Source organism: Capsella rubella, unplaced genomic scaffold (genome assembly GCF_000375325.1).
Source record: "Capsella rubella cultivar Monte Gargano unplaced genomic scaffold, Caprub1_0 scaffold_8, whole genome shotgun sequence".
In the NCBI taxonomy this organism is placed as follows: Eukaryota; Viridiplantae; Streptophyta; class Magnoliopsida; order Brassicales; family Brassicaceae; genus Capsella; species Capsella rubella.
The window spans coordinates 8,452,596-8,475,044 of record NW_006238916.1 but is presented as its reverse complement, the minus strand read 5'-3'; the positions used below and the strand labels follow the sequence as shown (position 1 = coordinate 8,475,044).

Genomic DNA, 22,449 nt, shown 5'->3' with positions numbered 1-22,449 from the left:
CAATATACCCTTCTGATTTTCTGATCCATAAGCCTTGTCATTTGTTGTTGCTTTTTCTTTTTACCTTCGGAGAAAAATCGTCAGTAAGATAATTTGAGTTTTTAGTGAAGAAGAGGAGTTGGGTTTGAGTTTTCTCTTCGGTTCAGTGGTTCATACTTCATAAGAAGAAAAGAAAAGATGTTATAGATATTTTTATATGTTAAGAATTATTGTCTTCTTTTGTATATCACAAGTTATAAATTCATTAATAAGAAGATAACTATAAAAGTTTTAAAGCTATTCTTGCTTCTAGAGATTCCATATCAAAGGACTTGATGAGCATTTATGTAGCATTGGTTGATGAAAGACGACTTCATAAAAAAGAAAGATGATTCACAAATCCCATACAATATTCAGAGCTTTTGTGACAAACTATACTCAAAAGTCAAAACCCATTTCAAATTGCAGGTTTCTTATGACTTAAATTTTGAAAAAAAAAACAATATGACTTAAGGGGGAGAGTTTAGTTATCTCTTGTTCTTACCGTCTGGAATCTAGGGACGTCCGGTGAAAGCCGAGGGTAGAATATGTAGAACTTCATGTTTTCAAAGGCTTCCTTAGTTTCTTCGCTCATTTCTTCTATTGCTTTCTCTTGAGCATCTCCGGCCTCTCTATTTGCTCTTTTTGCTGCTCGAACTTGGTCTTTGACAAATTCCTGAAGAAAAAGAAAAGAAAGAACAAATGGTAAGTTAAAGAACATAAATACTCAAGCGTCAAATGACAATTGCGTTACAGCTTAAACTTACTTCGAATTCATCCACAAATTCCTGAGATAGATGCCAAAAACCAGCTTAGCAACCATATAGATGATGGACTATAGACCTGATCCTAGCAAAAACACACTAGAGCAGTGTTATCACAAACCCATTAATATACAAAGAAGCAATATCCTGAAAAGCTATACAATCAAATACTATACTCAAAAGCTCTCCATGTAAAGTTGAGAAACAAACATATTACAAACCTCAAGCTCTTCCAATGTAGAATATGATCCATTCGTAAGCTTCTTCTTCCTCACTCTGAAAAGTCCATGGGATTCTCTCATGATAATCAGGAAGCTACAAACACAAACACAAAATATATCAAATAAGACAACATTAAGCTCCAATTGCCGAAAGGATATCTCAGAGATAACTCCAGGGAATCAACTCTTACCTCTTTAAAACTCCAGAGTAGTTAGGTACTTTTGAAGTTTGTCTAGGACCAACTCCAACGGCTTCTTGTCAAGGATAATTTTTGTTTCTAAAGAACGATCACACTGAGTCCCTAATCAAACAACCAAATCAGATTGAGATAAGAAAAATCAAAGGTCAATACCAAGTAACTGCATCATACCATACCAGAAGCGCTTCTCCTCTTCATTTCCTGAAACAAAATCCACACAGAGTAAACATATCAGAAACCTCAAAAATGTCTATGAATCAAAATCCAATGCCTGACAAAGAAGGAAAAAAGACAGAACTGATTGACAGAGATAGTTTGAGACAGACAGACAACAACAACAACAACAACACATCTAGAATTTGAAGAGAGAGAGAGAGTAACAGAGATGGTAATGGAGGGAGAAAGGTGGGAAGCGTGATCAGATTTTGTGGGAAGAGCGAGAGAGAGAGAGGGAGTGAGAGTGAGACAGCATAAGTTAGTTATATAAGTTTTGACAGTTGACCGGATAGGTTAAGTATCTCCCAAAATCCAAAACATACAACACTCTCATTGTAAGCAACACAGAGCCACACAGAGTGAAACCTTCAAAGCTATATATATAAGCTTGAATTAAGTTTTTTTTCACTTTCTATGGTTTCCGTACATTATCATCATCTTGATCTTCTTCTTCTTCTTCTTCTTCTTCTTCTTCTTCTTCTTCTTCTTCTTCTACTTCTTCTTCTTCTTCATCTTCATCTTCTTCATCATCCTCTTCTTCATCTTCTTCTTCTTCTTCTTCATCTTCTTCATCATCATCTTGTTGGTCGGGACAGTTAATTTTCCGCTTCTTCACTTGCCTCTTTTCACTCGCATCTTCTTCCTCCACCTCATCATCATCTTCCTCTTCATCTTCATCTTCACAATCAGAAGCGTGTCTCACACGCGCTCGATTCTTCTGTATCATCTTCAACTCTTCGTCGATGCAATCGTTGAAGCAGTCGTCGAAGTAAGCGTCCAACAAGTCGTCGAAGTAGTCGTTGAAGTAGTTGTCGAAGTAGTCGTCGAAGTTGCACCTCACATTTCGCTGCCTTTGACCTCGCCGGAGCTCATATCCCGATGAACTACTACACCGCAGCGCAGCCAGATCCGTGCCAACGGTAACGAGCTTGGAGCTAGGGTTATCCACAGTTTGCTGGTTAGGTAAAGCCTGTGAATTATGTCAAATCGATAAAAAAAAAAAAAAAAAAAAAAATTAACAAATCAGGCGAGATCGAAGAGAGATTAAACACTAGAAACCAAAGTAGGATCGAGAGAGTATAATATCAAGGCTTAGAAGAAGAGATAACTTTACCTTTGACGAAACTGAAGCTTCGCTGAGAGTGTCGGAGGAAGACGCCGACATAGAGAGAGAGAGTGTGTGAGATAAGTTTCCTAAACAAAGTTGTGAGAGTGAGCTTAGGAATGAGGATCGACGACCTATTTCTCCCCCCCCCCGAAAACTATCACATCGTATCAGAACAACACAAAACTTCACTCTCGTCTTTAGTCTCCCCGAATTGATAGTTCTATTGCTAATTCCACCCGAATCAAAAGTTCTATCTCTATTTCCACCCCGATATCATAGTTCTCATCCAATTTTCCAAATGTGTGGGTTTAATCGGTTAAAAATTGGGTTACTGTTTTGATTAACCGAAGAACGAATCCAGTGACCGGATTAAACCTAATTCGACCCGATTAAAAAACTTAACCAACCCGATTACAAAATTAAACAAACAAACCCAAAAATCAAAAAACCCCAAATCGATTTTTCCCCTTTCTCTCTCGAGAAACCCTAGTCGAACCCTAGAATCTGAAATCGAATCGATTCAATCGATTTCTTCTTCTCAATCGAGTTTTTCTTCTTAATCGAGTTGTTCTCTCTCGTGGCGCATGCGATGGCGTTAGCTATTCCCGAAGGCGACATCCCTCCTGTTGAAGAATACGATCCTGAAGCAGAGGATCGAGATGAATCGTTCGTGGAGAAGCTTGCCCAAGATTTCACTGAAGCTGAAGAGCCAATCCTTCACGATGTTTACCCAGATAGCGACGACGAAGCTGGAGAACATCGTGGTGGTGGAGACAGAGGGACACACATCAACCGTGGAGATGGGACGATGTACGTAGGGCAAAAGTTCTTCAATGGGATCGCGTTCAAGGAATGTGTCACTGATTATGCATTGCTAACAGGCTACAATTTGAAACAATACAGGTACGATAGGGATAGACTCGGGTTTAGGTGTGTAGGTGCTAAGGGTAAATGCGAGTGGAAAGTGTATTGTGCATCTTTGCAAAATGAGTCAATGTGGAAGGTTACACGATACAACAATAAGCATATCTGTGTTGCTAATGGAGAATGTGAGATGTTTAAGGTGCCAGTTATAGCAAGGCTGTTTCTTGACAAGATTAGAGAAGATCCTGAGTATTACATGCCTCAGAAGATGGAACAGATTATAATGGAGAAGTGGAAGATTTCGGCTACTAGACCTCAGTGTCAAGCTGCTCGGAGAAAGGCCTTGGCTTGGATTGAGCTGGAGTATGATAGTCAGTTTGCACGTCTAAGGGATTATGCAGCTGAGATATTGGAAGCAAATCAAGGGTCTATTGTGGAGGTTGACACGATTAGGAATGAAGCTGGCCAGGACATTTTTAACCGCTTCTATGTGTGCTTTGATGTGTTAAGGAGAACTTGGAAAGAGAGTTGTAGGCCACTAATTGGAGTGGATGGTTGTTTCTTGAAATCAAAGATCAAGGGTCAGTTATTGGTGGCATTAGGAAGGGATGCAGACAATGCTATTTATCCAATAGCATGGAGTGTTGTTCAGGTTGAAAACACTGACAATTGGCAATGGTTTGTCAAGAGACTGAAGATTGATCTTGACTTAGGAGATGGGGATGGTTTCATCATGGTTTCTAACCGTCAAAAGGTATCTTCTCAACTGTTTTCTTCTTGGTGTTGAATCGTTTTGAAGCATCTGTGGAGTGGATTAATTTGGTATTGTATGTTTCAGGGGTTGATTAAGGCTGTGGAGTTAGAGTTACCAAATATTGAGCATCGTAAATGTGTCAGGCACATTTATGGAAATTTAAAGAAGAATCACCCCAATAAAAAACAGATGAAGAAGCTCTTATGGGACTTGGCATGGAGCTACAACACTAGACAATATGAGGAGAGATTGGAGAGGATTCATGCTTATGATTCAAAGGTGCATGAGGATGTCCTGAAGACAAAACCCAAGACATGGTGCAGGGCATTTCACAAGGTTGGTAATTACTGTGAGGATGTGGAAAACAATTCCACAGAATCTTTCAACAACACAATAAACAAGGCAAGAGAGAAGCCTTTTGTGGCAATGTTAGAGATGGTAAGAAGGCTTGCAATGGTTAGAATTGCCAAGAGGTCAGCCATTTCTCATGATCACAAAGGTTAGTTCTTCTTAATCACTTAACTTTTGTATGTATTTAACTGTCGTGTATAATTTCTAATGATGTGTTTCATTTATGTTTCAGGCCTTTGTACACCTTATGTGACTAAGTTTCTGGCTAAGGAGCATAAGAAAGCTTCTGAGTGCATTGTGAGCAGCAGCACAAACGGCATGTATGAAGTTCACTTAGATTATGATAAGCATAGAGTTTGTTTGAGGAGTATGACTTGCACATGTAGGAAGTTTCAGATCTGTGGAATCCCTTATGAACATGCATATGGAGTTATATTGAAGAAGACTCTACAGGCTGAAGACTACGTTTGTCAATGGTTCCGAACCTCTAAATGGCAGCTCAACTACAGAGAAGGGTTGATTCCTCAACGAGGTCCACGGTTCTGGCCTTCAACTCAAACTGACATGGTGTATGCTCCTCCAAGTGATGACAGTAAGATGACCAAGGCAGACAAGAAGAGAAAGAAAGGAGTCAATGAGTCTCTAACCAAGAAGCAACCAAAACAAAAGAAGAGAATCATGCATTGTGGGATTTGTGGTGCAGCAGACCACAATTGCAGGTTTCACAGGAAGAAGAACAATGCAACACAGGTTATGATTCTACTTTTCTCTGATTTTTTCAGTTTTTCAATGTTTCTGAGTTTTGCTTTTTCCATGTGGTCTGTTTGTGTAGGGAACTCAAGGTGAAGTGTCTACACAAGGTGAAGTGTCTACACAACCTTCTCAGCCTTGTTTGACCCAAGAGAACTGATGTGGGACTTAAATAGCAAGAGGAGTGGTGTTGAGATGAAGGAGAAGCACAATGAAGACTTGTCTGTTTTTTTTGTATGGTCTTATTGTGTATTTAAACCTGTTTAGGATGGTCTTATGGTTTTGTAAAACTTAACTAACGTTCTCTTTTGAAACCTTGATGTATGGTTTTAGCAAACTTAACTAATGATGTTCTGTTTTACAATCGATTTAGAGTGTCTTTGAAGAAGCAGCAAACACAGAACATTACCAACCAACAAAGACAATCATAATCCATTACAAATAAACACCAATTACCAAGCATTACCAAAGAAAATCCATTACAAAACAAACAAGCATTACCAAAGAAAATCCATTACAAAACAAACAAGCATTACCAACCGAAAAACACGATCATCTCATCCAACTAGCTTAACTATGCCAATCATGATCATACAACCTAAGACAATCCCAATTAGCATCTTATTCATCCTTGCTTGCATTAGTGATTTCACATCTTCAACCTTCTCACATAACTCTTTCTCAACTTCCATAACCATCTTTTTCTCAAGCTCCACCATCACATTCTTCTCAAGCATACCAATCTGCCGCTTCATCTTCTCAACCTCATCCAAGAGTGCCTCATCCACCCACTTGAAGACATGATTATCATTCTCAAGCTATTTCAAAAATTAGAACCGTAATGAGAACCAAAATTAGCATATCAAGCAACCCAATCCAAAAGCAACGAAAAGAACTCGCATTACCTTCTTCGCATAGGCATATCCACAACGAACATATCTTCGACAAGGATTTGCATCCGAGTGAGAGTTTTTGGCCACAATATCTTCTCCACACCAACATCTCTTGGGCACGCCAAACACATAAGTCCTTCCTCTACCTCGCACATGAGATGAAGAATTCGAAGCTCCTGAGACATTACTCATGATTCTCAGAGTTCAATTTGGGGATTTTTGATTTTGGAGATTTCGATTTTTAGGGTTCTTGAGTTTCAAAATTGGGGATTTTAGAACGTTAAACGACTATCTGTTATAATCTGGATAGCTGGATTCGGGTCGGGCATGATTTTTAATCGGGTTTTAAATTGGTTTCAAACCGTGTTTCTATGGTTATCTATCGGGTTTGGTTCGAAAACCATGTAAACCCACGCGATTGGGGAAATAGAGATAGAACTTTTGATTCGGGTGGAACTAGCAATAGAACTATCAATTCGGGGAGACTAAAGACGAGAGTGAAGTTTTGTGTTGTTCTGATACGATGTGATAGTTCTCGGGGGGAAATAGGACGTCGATCCTAGGAATGACGCAAATACTCAAAACCCAGTAATCCAGAACCGGATCCGGGTTCAGATCCATATCCGGCCCAATATACCCCTATGTAAATAATTATTGTCTTTTTTTTATATATATATCACAGGCCGTGACCAGGAGGAAGTAGTCTTGATTTCCCATCATCTTACATATTGGTAGTGGCAAATTAGCAACTTATAACAATTTAAGTCTCCAGTTCAACTTATTAGATCTAAACTGTGTTGCAAAATTTGATTTAAAATGGAATAGATTGTTTGCAGTGACTCTTTTAAGAGGCAAATGTTGATGATTTTAGCTTTTAATCAGCTACGGCAAAACAGTGATGGATCGATACAGATAAATAAAATAGACCAGTAAAAACCGCTTCCAAAACTTCACGAACATGTTGAATATCACTTAAATCAACCGATTTGAAAATCTTTTGTATCTCCTTCACTCTTTCTAAAACTCGTTCCTTAAGTTCTCTTGGGTCAGACATTGTAAAATCTGAAACATACGCCTCAAAAGACTCAGTTTTCACAGTGATATGCTAATAATGATGTAAAAGAGATGCTAATATGCTATAATATGATTGAAGCTTCTCTCGCTCGTAACTCCTTAGTAAAGATCTCAGCTTGAGATTAATCAAAATTTGAGAAGAGTTCTCACAAAAGCTTGTACATTTCTCACATGTTTGCACATTTCTTAAATCTATGCTCAAAAATGCAATGAAACTAAAACTTAGTAAAGATCTCAGCTTGAGACTAATTAAAAATTAGGAAGAGTTCTCACAAAGTTTGCACATTTTTCACAAAAACTTAGTAAAGTTCTCAGCTTGAGACTAATCAAAACTTGGGAAGAGTTCTCACAAAGCTTGCACCTTTTTCACAATAGCTTGCACCTTTCTTAAATTTATGCTCAAAAATGCAATAAAACTGAAACTTAGTAAAGATCTCATCTTGAGACTAAACCAAACTTGGGATGAGTTCTCACAAAGCTTGCACCTTTCTTAAATTTATGCTCAAAAATGCAATAAACTAAACTGGAACTTAAATTTATGCTCGAAGATGCAATCATAAATATGAAAATGTAAACCTGAAATTGAAAATCCCACAAAGTTGTATTTGATTGAAACGTAAACGAATCCAGTTATAGCTCCAAAATTTGATTCTATATCCTTGCATAAGATTTACAACTATTTTGTTGTCACCCTCAAAGATTACTTTTCTACAACCTTAGACCAAACATTCTGCATAAGATTCATACATCATTATATTTGTGCAACGTTGTCAATTGTCATATTGATTGGCACGTTATCCAAATAATATCCCTTCTGGTGATAATTAGTATAGTTTTAAAAATATATCAATGGAGAAAACAGAGTCGAAGAAAGGAAATATGTAGACCAAGATTATTATTATACTTAAAAAGTTTTAAAACACAAGTGTACAGAGGAAAACGCTACCTCGATTGCGCCAAATGATCTCTTAATCTTACAACCAGCTTAACAATAAATCAAGTAATAAGTTCTACCCAAAAAAAAATTAAAAAAAAATCAAGTAATAAGTTCTACCCAAAAATAAAAAAATAAATAAAAAATCAAGTAATAGGTTAAACTAAAACCAATTTGACGTGACAATGCACAGACGCACATTAGTATGTTGGTGATAGAATACACACACATTAGTAACCAAACTGATATCCACATATTTCAAACTGAACTTAGCTGGCGTAACTAGTTAGCCACTCCTAGGGTAACTAATCGATTCGGTTTTAACGAGCCAACTATTCATACGGATTTATTTATTTTTTCTTTTTGACACATGATTTCTGTTATAGATCAAGGTTTTAGATAACTTGCATTTAAATTCCTATTGCAGCCCTTCTTAAATTTGAATTATGTATAAAGTTTGTATTCAATATACTGTTTCCTGTTTGGCCTTCTTACAGAACAAGAACTCATAGAGTAAGTAACAAGGAGCCAAAAACACGCAAGAGATAAAAACAATGAGCGAAGAACAACCTAGTGGTACCCTGCGTTTTAAACCGAGAAAGATCCCAAGACGTACTTAGCAACTTATCAATGATTTAAGTTATCAAATATGCACGTACTTAGATACTCAATAGTCATATTAACTTTTTTTGTCAAAGGGAATGTAAGGAACCCAGTCCATTTTTATCTGCAATTCATTGTAATGATTTTTATCAATAATCAATGAAACGGTATCTAATCGTAGAAGAAGAAGAAACCAATGGAGTCTAACCATGTTGTCAGATTTGCAGGAGGAGATTGAGTCAAATTGAGGAGCGAGCGAGAGAGAGGTTTTTAAAACAGAGTTGTTGAGGCTTTTGCCGACGCTACTCTATTACCGAAACCTGGTTTTCTTGAACCGGATCGATTTGGGTAATTGAATCAAATTTGTGTACCGGAACAGTACAGCAACCGGAAAAATTCGAACTCAAACTTCTCTCATAAAATCATCATTATAGAAAGGAAAAAGGAAAACAGAAAGGAAATTGCGATTACAAAAAGCCCTAGCTAGCGTCTCCGATTCCCCCATTCATCTTCGCGAAAGTTAGTATTATTATTTTTTTTTGGGTGCGAAATCGGAAAGATGGCCCAAGTTCCGGATGAGAAACATGTTCGACTCGTTGGGGTAATTTTCTAATCTCTTCGTAATCGGTTTTCATACCATAACCCTCTCAAATCTCCATTTCTGAATTTTGGGGTAGGGATATTGTCGGATAAAAGCCATTGGATGTACTCCCCCTGACGAACTCATTGCAAAGGTTGGACTCCATTGCTACAATTCTCACAAGGTACAACTCTATTTTCTTTTTCTTCTTTTGTTGACTTTTTTTTGGTTTTTATTTTACATCTGCATGGCTGTAGGGGACTAATTTACAGTTCTTGACTGTGACCGAACTCATGCTGGAAGCGGTTTCACATTTTATTTATACAATGACATTGGATGCCTTTGATCCGGCCAACGGTTCAGTTCACAGTATCGACACTTGTATTTGGCATGCTGCTCAGGTGAACGATGAGAACTTGAGATTATTAACCACTTTTTGTTCACCTACAGGTAACTTAACTAACATGCCCTTAGCTAGTTGATTTTTGTTACTAGCCCGTCTTGTATGTTACTACACTTAAAATCAAAGGATTCCCATGGTTATCTGGTATTAATTAGCCTAATCTATGAGTGCAGGATCAAAAGGCGTACATGTTTTGGTCTATGCTTTTGTTACCTTACATGTATTGTTTCTGGCTATTCCATATTAATATCTTCTAGAAATGTGTTTTTTTTTTGGTAGGATCTGGAGAAAGAGGTGCCCAATGGGACTTAAATGGTGTAGACGTGCTCTATACTGGTGTGATGCCTAAATGGCTAGATGATGGTGCACTTACAGGATGCAACAAGCTACAGTACTATGAGGTGTGGTGGTTTTAGCTATCCACTTTTGTCATCTGCTCATACACACTGACACAGAACATCTTGTCCCCACTAATGTTAAATGTTTTCAACTGTAGGTTAGTGATTCGGATTTGCAAGAGAATGCATGGCTTTAACTATATGCTCAAGTTGCAGCATACTCTAAGTGGAGAACTTACATGGTGAGGAAAAATAGCCTAGAGAAGTGAGTATTACTCCTTTGTTTAGGGCCATCTCAAACCAAGCTTTTTGTGTTTGCAGGTGGATCATTTCCCATTGGAGATAAAGAAAGCAGTGGTACAAACGAAGGAAGAAGACATAGAGTCAAGTTTGAAGTTGAAGTCGAGCAATGCAATCTTCTACATAAGTTTCAAGACTCGTGGAGGTACCGAGTGCAAATGCGTAGTTAGGCAAACGAGGGATGGAAGACCACAACACATGTGCCTTGAAGTTAAAAATTTTGATCCAACTATTTTTGAAACACGGTCATCCAAATCCGGTAGTTGAATAAAAAATTGTGTTGAAAAATTGAACCGGAACAGAAGAAACACCTGTCTGGTTAATAGTACTGAAACACGGTCATAAATAATTTTTTAATTATAACACACTATACCTAAAACACTATTAATTCTAAAATCGCAAAATTTAGCTGACAAATTTAATCGGTTCGAGAACATCAAAACCTGACTCACTCAAAACTTGACTTTTTTTTTTTTTTTTTTTCGAAATTGTTTCATCATCTAGACATAATACACTTGTAGAAGAATATTAAGTATTGTATGTAAAGGTCGCTATGATCGTAAGATGAACAATAGATATCCAACCAAACATATATTCGAGTGTATAGATTAATATATTGAATTTTTATTAGATACGCAAAGAGACTAAAGAGTTGAAGAAAAGAGACTATATTAATACTAGGAAACCAATCAGATATACAATAATTCTACGCATATAATCTCAATAAATAATCATATACTCGAATGACAAAACAAATGTATTAAATAGAAAACGTAAAAATGCTATTAAACAAATCCGCACGATCGATCACTTGTTTCTTCATATCCACTTCACTGCCCTGTTGGAAACTCGCATTTCCCATACTCTACACACACAACCAAAAATTAATTAATTTTCTATCTAAGTATGAATTATATGATAAAGTTAGAGAGAGAAATGATAGAGTACGTACTAGGAGGTTGCGAGACCACGTACGCTGCACCTTTAAAATCACACGTGCCGGTACCACGTGCGTTCTTCTGATAGTAACTGTTGAACGCGTACGAAGCGTGAGCTTCTAACGATTCAGGATCGTAACACGTGGCACCCGGTTGAATCGGACGGCAATCAGCACCACCTTCTCCGCAAGCGTAGTCGAGACCTTCCTGAAGCTTCTCCTTCGTCGTTTTCCCGTTCGCCACACACCACGTCTGTCCCACGTGCGACGGCTTCACCGGCGTAACCTTCTCTTTCTCGTCGTTGACCGGTGTTGACTTACCGGAGAGCGAAACGTCGTACACTTTGTTCTCGTTCGGGTAAAACAGCCCGTAGTTCCTCTCAGAAGTCGGACCCGTTTTCTGATTCTCGTTAAAGAGAGCGAACAGGTAAACGTTAAGCGGCTCCTTCGGTTTTAACGGCGTTCCGTTTCCCGTCAACACTCTCTTCACTAACCCTCCGTTATACGCCGCCGCGTTAGCCGAACCAGCGCCGATCTCGTTCTCGTCTCCGGCAGAAGGCCAGCCTGTCTCCGTCACCACGAGCTTAACGTCGTTGAATCCAACGGCGGACATAGCGGCGAAAACGGCGTCGATCTGAGCGTCCAAGAGACTGTTGTACTTCAATCCGTTACCGGAATCAACATTTCCGGCGTTTTCTTTAAACAGAGCGTAGTCCAACGAGATCTTATCGGCGTTAGCTGCGTAAGCAAAGAAGGGATAAGCATTGACCATGATATGCGAGGACGTCTTGCGGAGGAGATCGAGCATCGGTTTAATAACCGGTTCGATTAACTCCGGTTTGAAAGAACCAGCGGACGGTGGGTAGGAGCTCGCCAAGGCGCTCAAAGCAATGGGCGAGGAGATCTTAATGGATTTGTCGAGACTGAACTTGACGAGAGAGCTTTGAACGTTGGTCATAGCTGGAACGAGATACTTGGTGGTGTTTCTGGGATCGACGAAGACTTCGTTACCGACGGCGATGGCTTCGATATCAGTGGCGGGGATGTATTTATTGATGTTTTGCTGAACCCAGTCGTCGGTGTACTTCTGATCAGCGGCGGCGGAGGCGAGGTATTCGTTGGGGAGAGAGACGACGACTTTGATACCGGAGTTGGCGAGTGCGGTTAAGACGGATGTATCTGTGTCGTAAAGCTTGACGCGGTTGATTCCTTGAGATTTGAGAAGCTGGACTACTTTCTCCGGTGTTGGGAGGTTGTTAGCTATACGGCCGTAGTTAACTCCGATCATTCCAGAATCTGTTAGGACACACACAAAAACAAACAAAAAAGACATCATCAGAAATCAGAATCAAACACGCTTCAAATAAATACAATAATAAAACTCGTGAAGAGATAAAGAAAGGAGTATTGACCTGCGTAAATGGCTGAGAAGGAGGAGAGTATGAGGAGAGATAGAACAAACGCAGCCATTGTTGCAGAGAGAGAGAGATAGAAATGGTTTTGTAATCCGATGAAGGAGGGAGCTAGAAATGTTGTTTATATAGAGAAGAGAAGAGGACGAAGAAGAAGGGAGACGAGGGGGACGTGGAGGTAATGGATGGGGTCCACTTTAGATATTGGGGATGAATCATAAAACTGTACGTTTTTTTTTTTTTTTTTTTTGTGTGATGTAAATATTTTCAACTCGTTTACACAATTGACGTGTTATAGTAATTATGGATTTTTAGACGACAAGAAAAAAGAGCAGAGAGATATTAAATTAAAATATGACCGTTTCAATCGTCTAGTGATTGGAGACTGTACGATATGTTTGTCAGAGATGGTGGGGGTACGTGCCTAAAAACTAGTAGTAACAATTAACGTTTTTTTCTTATTTAATTACTGTTGATTTTTTTAATTAACATAGGATTTTTTATTTAATTACAATTAACATAAACAGCTTTTTTATGTTAACGTTCTCAATACACGATTAAGAACGAGTACTTGTTTATGTTATACAGAAAAGTTATACTATAACAAATCCTATATGAAAAGGTATAATTGAGTGTTTAGTATTTTAAGAAGAACAATGTAGTGTATTCGTACATATAATATGCAGCTGCGTTAGTAAAAGACTAAAAGCCACTAAACTCGTTACCTAGTCAATTTGTATTATATATGTTCCCTAGTTATTGGGCACTGAGCCAAATTACTAGAAAGTAATTTGATGGTAATTAGTACTAGTATTAAAGCACTTGTTGGAGACAGCTAACATATCCGTTAAACTTTGAAGAACTAGTACATATAGGAAGGAAACTGGTCGGAACTCGGAAGAATGATAATTAACACGGTGATCTGATGCATTACTTGGTCGGAGACTCGGAATTGAAATTGGGACTCGTCGAGAAATGAAGAAAAAAATCTACCAAAATGGGGCCATGTGCCATTGTTCTACGACTATCTCCTAAATGTGAACGTTAGGAGAGGTGTCTCTCTGATTACTCCAACGTCTCTTTTTTTCCTACGGCCAATCATTTCGAGACTTCCCAAATATTCTCTCCTTTATTTTATATTTGCCTATTTGGAGTTACTATAGTATTACACTAACTAATGGTGTTTTCTTTCAGATACTATATGTTTTGATAAATTTGTAAATCCAAGGACTATGGTTTTATTTACAAGTTGGTTGTAACTACCATTTTTTGACTTAGCAACTTGGGCTACTATCTAGTGAACGCGTTTATATGGTGTGTGGAGCAAAATATCAAACTTGTAAAGTTAGCTAAGCAAACCACCTCTAACTAGTATTCTTTTTTCAATACTTAGTAATTAATGAATCTCAAAATGGTCCAGATGTTAAGTTTCCGTCCAAAGACAAAAAAACAAACAATATTTGTAAGAGTTTTTTTAGTTGTCCTACACAAATTGAACTCTCTTTGTTAGCTACAGTATAAATAATATCTCCTCCTAATAAAAATAAAATAAACAAACAAGATTCCTGGACATTAACACATAGTATATTACTACAATATATATAACCAAGATTAGACTTCATATGGCAATAGTATCGATATGGTTATTTTATGGTTATATGTTATTGTCTTTGTATCAATTTGTTCAATTGGTGGTGATATGCATGCTGGTTTTACTATATAATTAGGAAGTAACTCTTTTCAATAAAAAATATTATACTTGAGGGATTTTGTCGACATCGTACGGTATGTTTCGTCTTGGCTTCCTATAATAAGTCATTGAGTCGGTACGTGGGAACTGAAAATGAAACACAAACAATGACAAGTCCATAAAAATTGAAAAACATTATATATTATATCCACAGAGGTGTCACCTTCAGATTGACTTGTTTGTAACTATTATGAAGCTATTCTAAATTTGAACGTTGCGTACTAAGAATATATATTTGTATGTATATATGCAAACATCACCATTTTCATTATTAGTTTCTTATCAACCAAGAGAAAGAATTCAATGTGGTAGGTCACTAGTTGATTGCTGTCCACCAAGTTGCGAGAGAGATTTGGATAGGAATGTTAAGCCTTCTCCTTGATCTTTACGTTACGATCATATGCTATACAATAAATAAACAACACAAAATTTATATATTATGATGTCGGAGCCGAAATAGTGTAATAGTCGGCGTCACGAAACATACATCAAACCATTCATACACAATTACACACTACGCACAACACTATTCATACCTATCTAAAAGTTATTTAATAAATATGCATGCATTAGAGCATTAATCAGAAAATTAATTTTCATGAAGAGATCATACCCTAAACTTTTGTCAAATATCCCCTATACTAATTATCACATATCTTGAGTTTCTTTTTATTAAACTAATGTTTGATAAGGGTTTTATATAAGTTTTTAACTGTGTTAAATAACTTAAATTTACATTATCAGATTATACTGGTACATAAAATATGATACGGATCATAAGAAAATTTCGTTTGATGCAATTTCTTTTCTCCTAAACTCGTCTGATGGTACACTAAAAGAGAATAACTAAGCCCACATCTGAGCTTATTGGCTATATAAAATCAGCCCATTAAGAATGCATGATTAATTAAAAAAGTTTTGTGCATTGCTTGATTAATTATTTAAGACAACAACAATAATTTAAAGTTATGGATTCTATTCTCTCCCAGCCGTCGGATGATACAAGACCAGTGATGATGAACCCGTTCGACAGTAGACACCATACAATAATCCGAAACGACCAAGATCTGGTTTCAGATCATTCTCTCCCGAGACTCTTTCTCAAAAGTCAACCTCTCTCATTCTGCAATCGTGCGAATCTCTCTCTTAGGTCTTCATCTATCTCGCAGATCGGACCTTTCTTTTGTTTACGTCGCCGGACAGAGAATCTGATAAAAGAAAGATGTCTAATTCTCAAGAAGAAGACAAGACGAACCCCGGCGACCAAGAACCTCAAATCATACTCAAAGTCAAGAGCCAGGTTTATGTTACTCTGTTCTCTTTCTTTCTCTTGTTTTATTCATTTATTTTGTATTTCTTGCAATTTTATGTTGTTGGTTGGTGCTTGGTTGGTGGACACTGTGATAATGATTGGAAGTAAGAATCATTAAATCTTTTTTTTCCTTGATTGGTGATACTCACAGGATGGAGATGAAGTCTTCTTTAGTATCAAGAAAAGCACTCAGGTAAAAAGGCTCATGTACGCTTACTGCGACCGCCGAGGTTTGAAACTGGATGCTTTCGCTTTCGTGTTTGATGGGGCTCGAATCCGTGGTCAGGAGACTCCATTTGAGGCAGATCACTTTCTTTATCCTTTCCCTTTTACGATTTATATGTTGTTCAACCTTTTTTTTTTAATCATTTCCTAAGAATCTCCAATTTTACAGCTTAAGATGGAAAGTGGAGATGTTATTGATGCGTGCCGAACGTTGAGTGGTGGTCTACGAGCAAATCAACGTCAGTGGTCTTATATGGTTTTCGATCATAATCGTCTTTAGGGATAATTTGACAAGCTTCGAAATATTGTCGTTATGGAAGACTCAAGAGTAGTATATCTTATACTAAAAGCAAGTTTTGCTAAGTTGTATATGGTATTGTCCGTATTTGGCTTCATAAGAAGAAGGCTATATGGAAGACTCAAGTGTATACCTTTTTATCTAGAACCTCAATAATGGCGTTATCTTCTTATTCTTCTTTTATCATGGTTGTTGTCTTTGGCGCTTCATCAATACGACATCCATTACTGGTGTTCAATATACTAACCACGTATTGCTAAACAAATCATTTTAAATTATCGCTTATTTTTATGAGACTATTTCAGTGATGCAGTCCAATAAGCATATAGCCCATTAGGATAAAAGGAGCCCATTAGGAATGCTAGGAACTAAAACGACAGGGTTTTTAATTTAGGATTCTACGCTCATCCCAGCCGTCAGATGATAGACGATCAATGATTAATAACCGTTGGATAGACACAGCCAGAATCCGATTCGACCAAAAGTCTAGTGGTTTCAGTCTTTTTATTCTCTGCCGAGTCTCTCTCTCTCTCTCTCTCTTTCTCTAACCCTTAATTCTGCAATCCCGCGAATCTCTCTTAGGGCTTCGTCTATATCGCAGATCGGAGTTTTCTTCTTTATTTCCATCGCCGACCGTATAATTCGATAGAAAAGTTAAGATGTCTGCTACTCCGGAAGAAGACAAGAAGCCCGACCAAGGAGCTCACATCAATCTCAAAGTCAAGGGACAGGTTTTGTATTCTCTCTCGCTTTTCTATTCCTTGCATTATTTTTGTGACGATCCGTTTTCTGGTGTATGTTTTATGTGTGATTAGGGTTTTTATAGCTTCTGATTGCTCTCAGTTCTGGGGTTTGGGTTTGTCTGCGTTATCCCCAAGGTTTTTGTTCTTAAATTGGTAAAGCTTGTGTATGTCTTGTTTGTATAGGTAGTGATAATTGTGTAAGCTTGATTTCTTAATTGGCTTAAACAATTGGAATTTGGAAGCCATCAAAACTTATTTCAGAATTGGAATTATGTTTCGTCATAATTTTATCAAACAGAACCTGTTGGTACATCCTACTTGTTGCAGTGTTGTGTCTAAGCCTAGCACTTTATGACAATTTTGCTGTTGTGATCTTTGGTACTCTTTACTTGCCTATCAGTGTTAGTCCCTAATGTGGTTGTTTGTTCTTGTTTGGTTAAAGTATTTGGATTTTAAATCGAGAAATCTCTTTTTCTTGTGATGCTTAGGATGGTAATGAAGTCTTCTTTAGGATCAAGAGAAGCACTCAGCTCAAAAAGCTGATGAACGCTTACTGTGATCGTCAGTCTGTGGAATTCAACTCAATTGCTTTCTTGTTTGATGGGCGTCGTCTTCGTGCTGAACAGACTCCAGATGAGGTTAAATCACTTTCTGTATCCCTTTCCCTTTTACCATTTTTATCGTGTTTTTAGAATTGTATAATTTCCTAAACCTAGATTTTTTTTTCCAATTTTACAGCTTGAGATGGAAGATGGAGATGAGATTGATGCAATGCTTCATCAGACCGGTGGTGGTGCAAACGGCCTGAATCGATTCTGCTTTTATTAGTGGTGGTCTTTTTATGTTTACCGATAAAGATTGTGTGATATTAATGGTTTTCATGGATCGGCCTTTAGATTAAATTTGGCAGGCTTTGTTTCCTTTGACCAGTTTCTTCTTTACTTGGCAAAGCCTATGTGAATCATCAAGTTATTGGATCCTAAAATATTAATGGGCTTGTTTATGGATTTTTTGGAGTCTTTCTATAGACTTTAGCTTAAACTAAACGCAAGTTGCGTTGCCGACTTTGTTTTTTAGTTGACGACTTTGTGTATTGGTCGACCTTTTCGCCCCACGTTTACTTGGGTTCCAAGATTTTAGCGACTATATAAGAACGCTTCTATTCATAGTTTCATAAGCTCCGGTTTCTCCGAACCCTACACTGATAATAATGGCTGTATCTTCTTTGTCGTGGTCGGAGTTTTTACCGGAGCTTCTTGACGTTGTCTTCCACAGCCTAAACTATGCCAGAGACTTTCAAAACTGTGGCAACGTCTGTTCTTCTTGGAGAGATTCTTCTTCTGCCGCATACAGTCGCAAGTTTGCTTCTTTTCTCTTTGTTTCCCACGTCTCTTCCGATGAAGAAATTCTATTCTCCGACCAGTTTGGGGTTTTGTCTCCGGAATACTTGGGATTCTCAGGGAATAAACAAACATGGGTTTGTGGCGGCATGCAAGGACTTATGTTGACGGTCAATGCTTCTTTCCCGTTTGAGGTCCATTTAAGAAACCCTTTCACCATCAACGTTACTTCTCTGCCACCTTTGATATCTTTTGAGGATGTTCAGATGTTGCTTCAGTCCCAAACAATATGTCAAGACTCTGAAGCTTTAAAGTACTTTGTAAAGAAAGCGGTCTCTTCAACAACTCTATTTGACGCTGATTGGGCTGTGCTTGTAATCTACAACAATGATAGGAAGCTAGCATTCTGCAGACGCGGAGATAAACAATGGACAGATTTGGAATCTGTTGCCTCTTCTGTCGATGACATTGTGTTCTGCAATGGTGTCTTTTTCGCCATCGATAGATTCGGAGAAATATATCACTGTGAGCTTAGTCCTAACAATCCAAATCCAAAAGCTATTCCTTTATGCAGCACCTCGCCTTTCCGGTACGACTCTTGCAAGAAATATTTTGCAGAGTCTGGTTACAACGGTTTATGGGTGGTTCTAAAGAAGCTAGAGCTTAACGACGACTCTGATTTCACAACCTATTTCGAGATTTACGAATTCACTTCCAAGACTAACGAATGGACAAAGGTTACAAGCTTGAGAGGAAGAGCTTTGTTCTTGAGCACTCAAGGAAGATGTATAGCGGTTTTAGCAGGTAAAAGCGGATGTAGAGAATTCATCAAAGACAACTCAGTTTATTTCATTGATGGGGATGATCCAACTAGAGGACTAGGGCCTCAGAATCTGAGCGTTTTTGATTGGGAGAGTAAGCAAATCATGAAAATATATCAGCCTCGATCTTGGAATTGTCAGATGTTTTGGGTCACACCTACAGATATTCTTCAAGGATGACTTGACTGATGGTGCAATTCAGCATTTTAGTTTGTAATTGTATAGTACATAAAAAAAAATGTTTTTGGTATTTCTTTTTAAATTCTGTAGTTTGAGTAAAGAGTAGAAAAGAATATGTATTTCAACTGTTGGGTTTTGATACATTTCATTCGTCATAAATTTATTAAGGGTTCTATTATTTTGTAACAAGTATATACTAAGCTAAGAATATTTCAGCATCTATCTTTCTCTCGGTGAGACTGCAAAACCATATTTTGTTAACATAATCATTATATTTACCAACCAACCAATTTGGGACCAAATCATGTAAACTTCCCCCTTCCAAATCTTGAAACACTGGCCGCAAAATATAACCAAACCGAGTGCAAACATACACAAATATTTCAATGTATACAAAAACATAAGAGGCACCAAACATACTGATGCCAACATTTTTCATCAAGCGTCTAAGACTAGTTTCTTTATGACTACCATCAGGACATCTTACCAAGATATTCAACTTAATAAAGTGGATCTTATTCAAGTGATCGAAGCAGAACTTACCATCATGTAAAAGTACTCAAGACATGATAGATGAATCTGTAGCAGGGCTGGAATGACTAACAACAAGAGGCGGGCGCAAAGCTTTGTGGTTAGCTTCTGCTTCTTTACGAGCATTGTACATCTCTTCCGTTTCAACAACAACCATCCTCTTAACCTGCATAGAGGAATCAAACCATTTTATCCCTAACAAGAGAAACATGACAAATGAGAATTTTGATAAAAAAAAACAATAAAGAAAGAGAACCTGGTTAATCATTCCCCTAATGGATGAAGTGTTTGAGTGCAAAACAGTACGATGACATCTACGAAGTCCCATAGCTTCAAGAGTTCGCCTGTGAAGCTTCCTCGTTCCAGGGAGACCTCTCACTAAAGTAATGTATAAGCTCTGGCTCCATTCAACGGGCACTTGTGCTTTAAAAGCTCTAAAACCACTCATACCTCTCTCTTTTATCACTCAACACTCTGTAAAACCATAGGAAAAAATCATAATCACAAACACAAATATTACAACAAAAGATACATTACCAAAATCATAATCGTAGTCTAGAGTACAAATGAAAGTTAATAGATCGAAACCAATCACGATAAACACACAAAATTCACGAAAACACACACAAGAAATGCGATTTCTAAAATTAATCCTACAAAGGAATGAAAAACAAGGATACAGAGACAGAATCAATCACGAATTGAAACCTAATCAGATCGATCATTTCAGAAGAAGAGAGGCGAGATATAAAAATGAGGTCAATCAGAGATACTTGGATGTTTGAAATCGATATGGGTGGTTTCTCGTGTACCTGTAAGAAACAGTGCGACAAGTCCGGTGAACGAGATCGTCGAGGAGTACACTCAAAGACGGCGAACAGAGCTCGGAAAAATCTTTGAGATTCGCGTTTTTAGCCAAAGGGTTTTTAGGCTTTTTGGCATAACAATTTCAAAACGGCATCGTTTTGTTGCTTAGTTTGTGCTTTATTAGGCCCATTAAACGATTAAAGAGAAATGGATAAGCTTCCAGCAAAACTACAAAACAAAACATCCAAATATGGTGAAGGCCCTTTTTTTTGTTTTCTTTTCTTGCAAAATTAACATAATTTTTCCAACTTTCCTAATGATACTTGATACAACAGTAAAGTGCAGTTGTTTAAAATATTGAATTTGATCATTTTACTCAAAAAAAAAAAAAAAAAAGATATAGGGTTTGATCAATGTTCCATATAGTATATATACTAATGATGCTAGATTGACAAAAGTAAAAATTATATATAGATATGCAGATATTAGGGTGGGAAACAAAAAAAACATTGTACTACAATATTACATATCCATACGTTAATGTTCTAAATATACAATGATACTAAACAAGTGCACATTAGCTTTTATACTCCTTTACACGTATTGATAGGCAAACCATCATCATCGTCATTTCCCTTCTTGTGACAACCTTTCTTCTCTTTAAGCACCTCTTTCACCTTCTCCTCCATCTCCGCCTCATCAGGATCACCGGAGACTTTTGCAGCTGCCGCAGCAGAAGCTCCGTCGAAAGCCTTCTCCACTGTTTGGCTAGCAACACCTTGTCTTGTGAACTCCTCCGCCGTTGAAGGAGCTCTTTCTTCTTCCCTACCTCCACTCGTACTTCCTCTCTGTACATATAAATAAACCACTTCCACGATATAATAAATCTATATATAGTTAATCTATTTCATGAAAACGTACGTAGTATACTAGAATACCTTAAGATAAAAAGAGTAAATACATGATCTTATATCAGACTTGGAGATTGATTTTAGGCTCACATAATTTCGCAACATTTTTTTATTTTTTGAGAGGTCTCTCTATCTCTACATTAAAATTGTAACTTAGATCAAATTAAACCATGCATATATATAGTTGAAGTTATCCATAAGTTATGAGTTCTGATGTCTCATCAACGGGGTTATGACTGTGATGCCACGTACGTGTGATGTGCCGTCGTATAGTCCAAGATGACGTGTTTCCAAGGGGTTAGTGTTTATTGTTACGTCGTATAGTGTTTATATTTGTTAAATGTTTGGTCTTAATTTGATGATACTCTCGTGTGGATTTTATCGTGTGCATATTTAGATTCTTCTTATTTTATTTATATAATTTGATGAGATAATATCAGTTAATTATTATTATATTAAATAGATATGTTTTAAATTCTTACAATCGATGGAGAGTACAACACATGAAAAAAAAGAGAGATCAATCAAGGATGATCGGACCAGGGATGGGAGAATTAATATAATCTTTGCAGCAACAATAATCTGTAACAGTCGGGTGTTTAATGCTTACATAGTGTATACATTTCCCTCCGCCTTTATGCCTACATATTTGATTGCACTCTGCTATGCTTTTACATCCTTTCTTACATCGCTCCTCAACTTGTCCTGTAGTATTTTTTAGTTCATAAAACGAGTTCATCATCATCTTTTTTTTTCTTCCCAAAATGGCCAAATTAATATTTTAAATTGTAAATATATAACACATTTGGTT

At 37.4% G+C, this 22,449-nt stretch overlaps 8 protein-coding genes and 1 long non-coding RNA gene across 11 annotated transcripts; 5 read left to right on the top strand and 4 right to left on the bottom strand.

Moving 5' to 3' along the window:
• Positions 1-351: 351 nt before the first annotated feature.
• On the bottom strand, positions 352-1,578 carry LOC111832549. Of its 3 annotated transcripts, none has more exons than XR_002835451.1 (5): positions 1,375-1,578; positions 1,195-1,305; positions 1,004-1,097; positions 786-881; positions 352-694 (listed from the first exon to the last, which is right to left on the bottom strand). It is a non-coding gene; the product is annotated as an uncharacterized LOC111832549 (long non-coding RNA). The 3 variants fall into 3 exon arrangements; XR_002835452.1 differs by having other exon boundaries at positions 786-867; XR_002835453.1 differs by having other exon boundaries at positions 786-861.
• Positions 1,579-3,116: 1,538 nt separating this feature from the next.
• Positions 3,117-5,406, top strand: LOC111829016. Its single transcript, XM_023777641.1, has 4 exons — positions 3,117-4,145; positions 4,230-4,644; positions 4,729-5,246; positions 5,329-5,406. Exons 1-4 carry the CDS (start codon positions 3,117-3,119, stop codon positions 5,404-5,406), a joined length of 2,040 nt encoding a protein of 679 aa, XP_023633409.1.
• Positions 5,407-9,309: 3,903 nt separating this feature from the next.
• Positions 9,310-10,638, top strand: LOC17876257 (UPF0725 protein At2g20620). Its single transcript, XM_023777640.1, is given in 6 exon segments — positions 9,310-9,351; positions 9,428-9,514; positions 9,588-9,780; positions 10,013-10,134; positions 10,230-10,313; positions 10,393-10,638. Coding segments are annotated over 6 exon segments (774 nt in total).
• Positions 10,639-11,021: 383 nt separating this feature from the next.
• Positions 11,022-12,835, bottom strand: LOC17877314 (glucan endo-1,3-beta-glucosidase 13). Its single transcript, XM_006280380.2, has 3 exons — positions 12,721-12,835; positions 11,324-12,604; positions 11,022-11,236 (listed from the first exon to the last, which is right to left on the bottom strand). Exons 1-3 carry the CDS (start codon positions 12,776-12,778, stop codon positions 11,202-11,204), a joined length of 1,374 nt encoding a protein of 457 aa, XP_006280442.1. The 5' UTR covers positions 12,779-12,835; the 3' UTR covers positions 11,022-11,201.
• A 2,461-nt stretch (positions 12,836-15,296) lies between these two features.
• Positions 15,297-16,543, top strand: LOC17874743 (small ubiquitin-related modifier 3). Its single transcript, XM_023787385.1, has 3 exons — positions 15,297-15,770; positions 15,934-16,083; positions 16,177-16,543. Exons 1-3 carry the CDS (start codon positions 15,693-15,695, stop codon positions 16,285-16,287), a joined length of 339 nt encoding a protein of 112 aa, XP_023643153.1. The 5' UTR covers positions 15,297-15,692; the 3' UTR covers positions 16,288-16,543.
• A 281-nt stretch (positions 16,544-16,824) lies between these two features.
• On the top strand, positions 16,825-18,064 carry LOC17874731 (small ubiquitin-related modifier 2). The gene is made up of 3 exons (XM_006281303.2): positions 16,825-17,036; positions 17,537-17,686; positions 17,787-18,064. The coding sequence occupies exons 1-3, from the start codon at positions 16,965-16,967 to the stop codon at positions 17,874-17,876; spliced, it is 312 nt and encodes a 103-aa protein (XP_006281365.1). The 5' UTR covers positions 16,825-16,964; the 3' UTR covers positions 17,877-18,064.
• A 194-nt stretch (positions 18,065-18,258) lies between these two features.
• LOC17876992 (putative F-box protein At5g55150) lies at positions 18,259-19,804 on the top strand. The gene has a single exon (XM_006279726.2). It carries the CDS (start codon positions 18,259-18,261, stop codon positions 19,387-19,389), a length of 1,131 nt encoding a protein of 376 aa, XP_006279788.1. The 3' UTR covers positions 19,390-19,804.
• Positions 19,716-20,849, bottom strand: LOC17877253 (50S ribosomal protein L30). Its single transcript, XM_006281296.2, has 3 exons — positions 20,733-20,849; positions 20,177-20,394; positions 19,716-20,086 (listed from the first exon to the last, which is right to left on the bottom strand). The coding sequence occupies exons 2-3, from the start codon at positions 20,366-20,368 to the stop codon at positions 19,949-19,951; spliced, it is 330 nt and encodes a 109-aa protein (XP_006281358.1). The 5' UTR covers positions 20,369-20,394; positions 20,733-20,849; the 3' UTR covers positions 19,716-19,948.
• A 462-nt stretch (positions 20,850-21,311) lies between these two features.
• LOC17875758 lies at positions 21,312-21,743 on the bottom strand. Its single transcript, XM_006282014.1, has 2 exons — positions 21,666-21,743; positions 21,312-21,575 (listed from the first exon to the last, which is right to left on the bottom strand). Exons 1-2 carry the CDS (start codon positions 21,741-21,743, stop codon positions 21,312-21,314), a joined length of 342 nt encoding a protein of 113 aa, XP_006282076.1.
• Between the last annotated feature and the right edge of the window lie 706 nt (positions 21,744-22,449).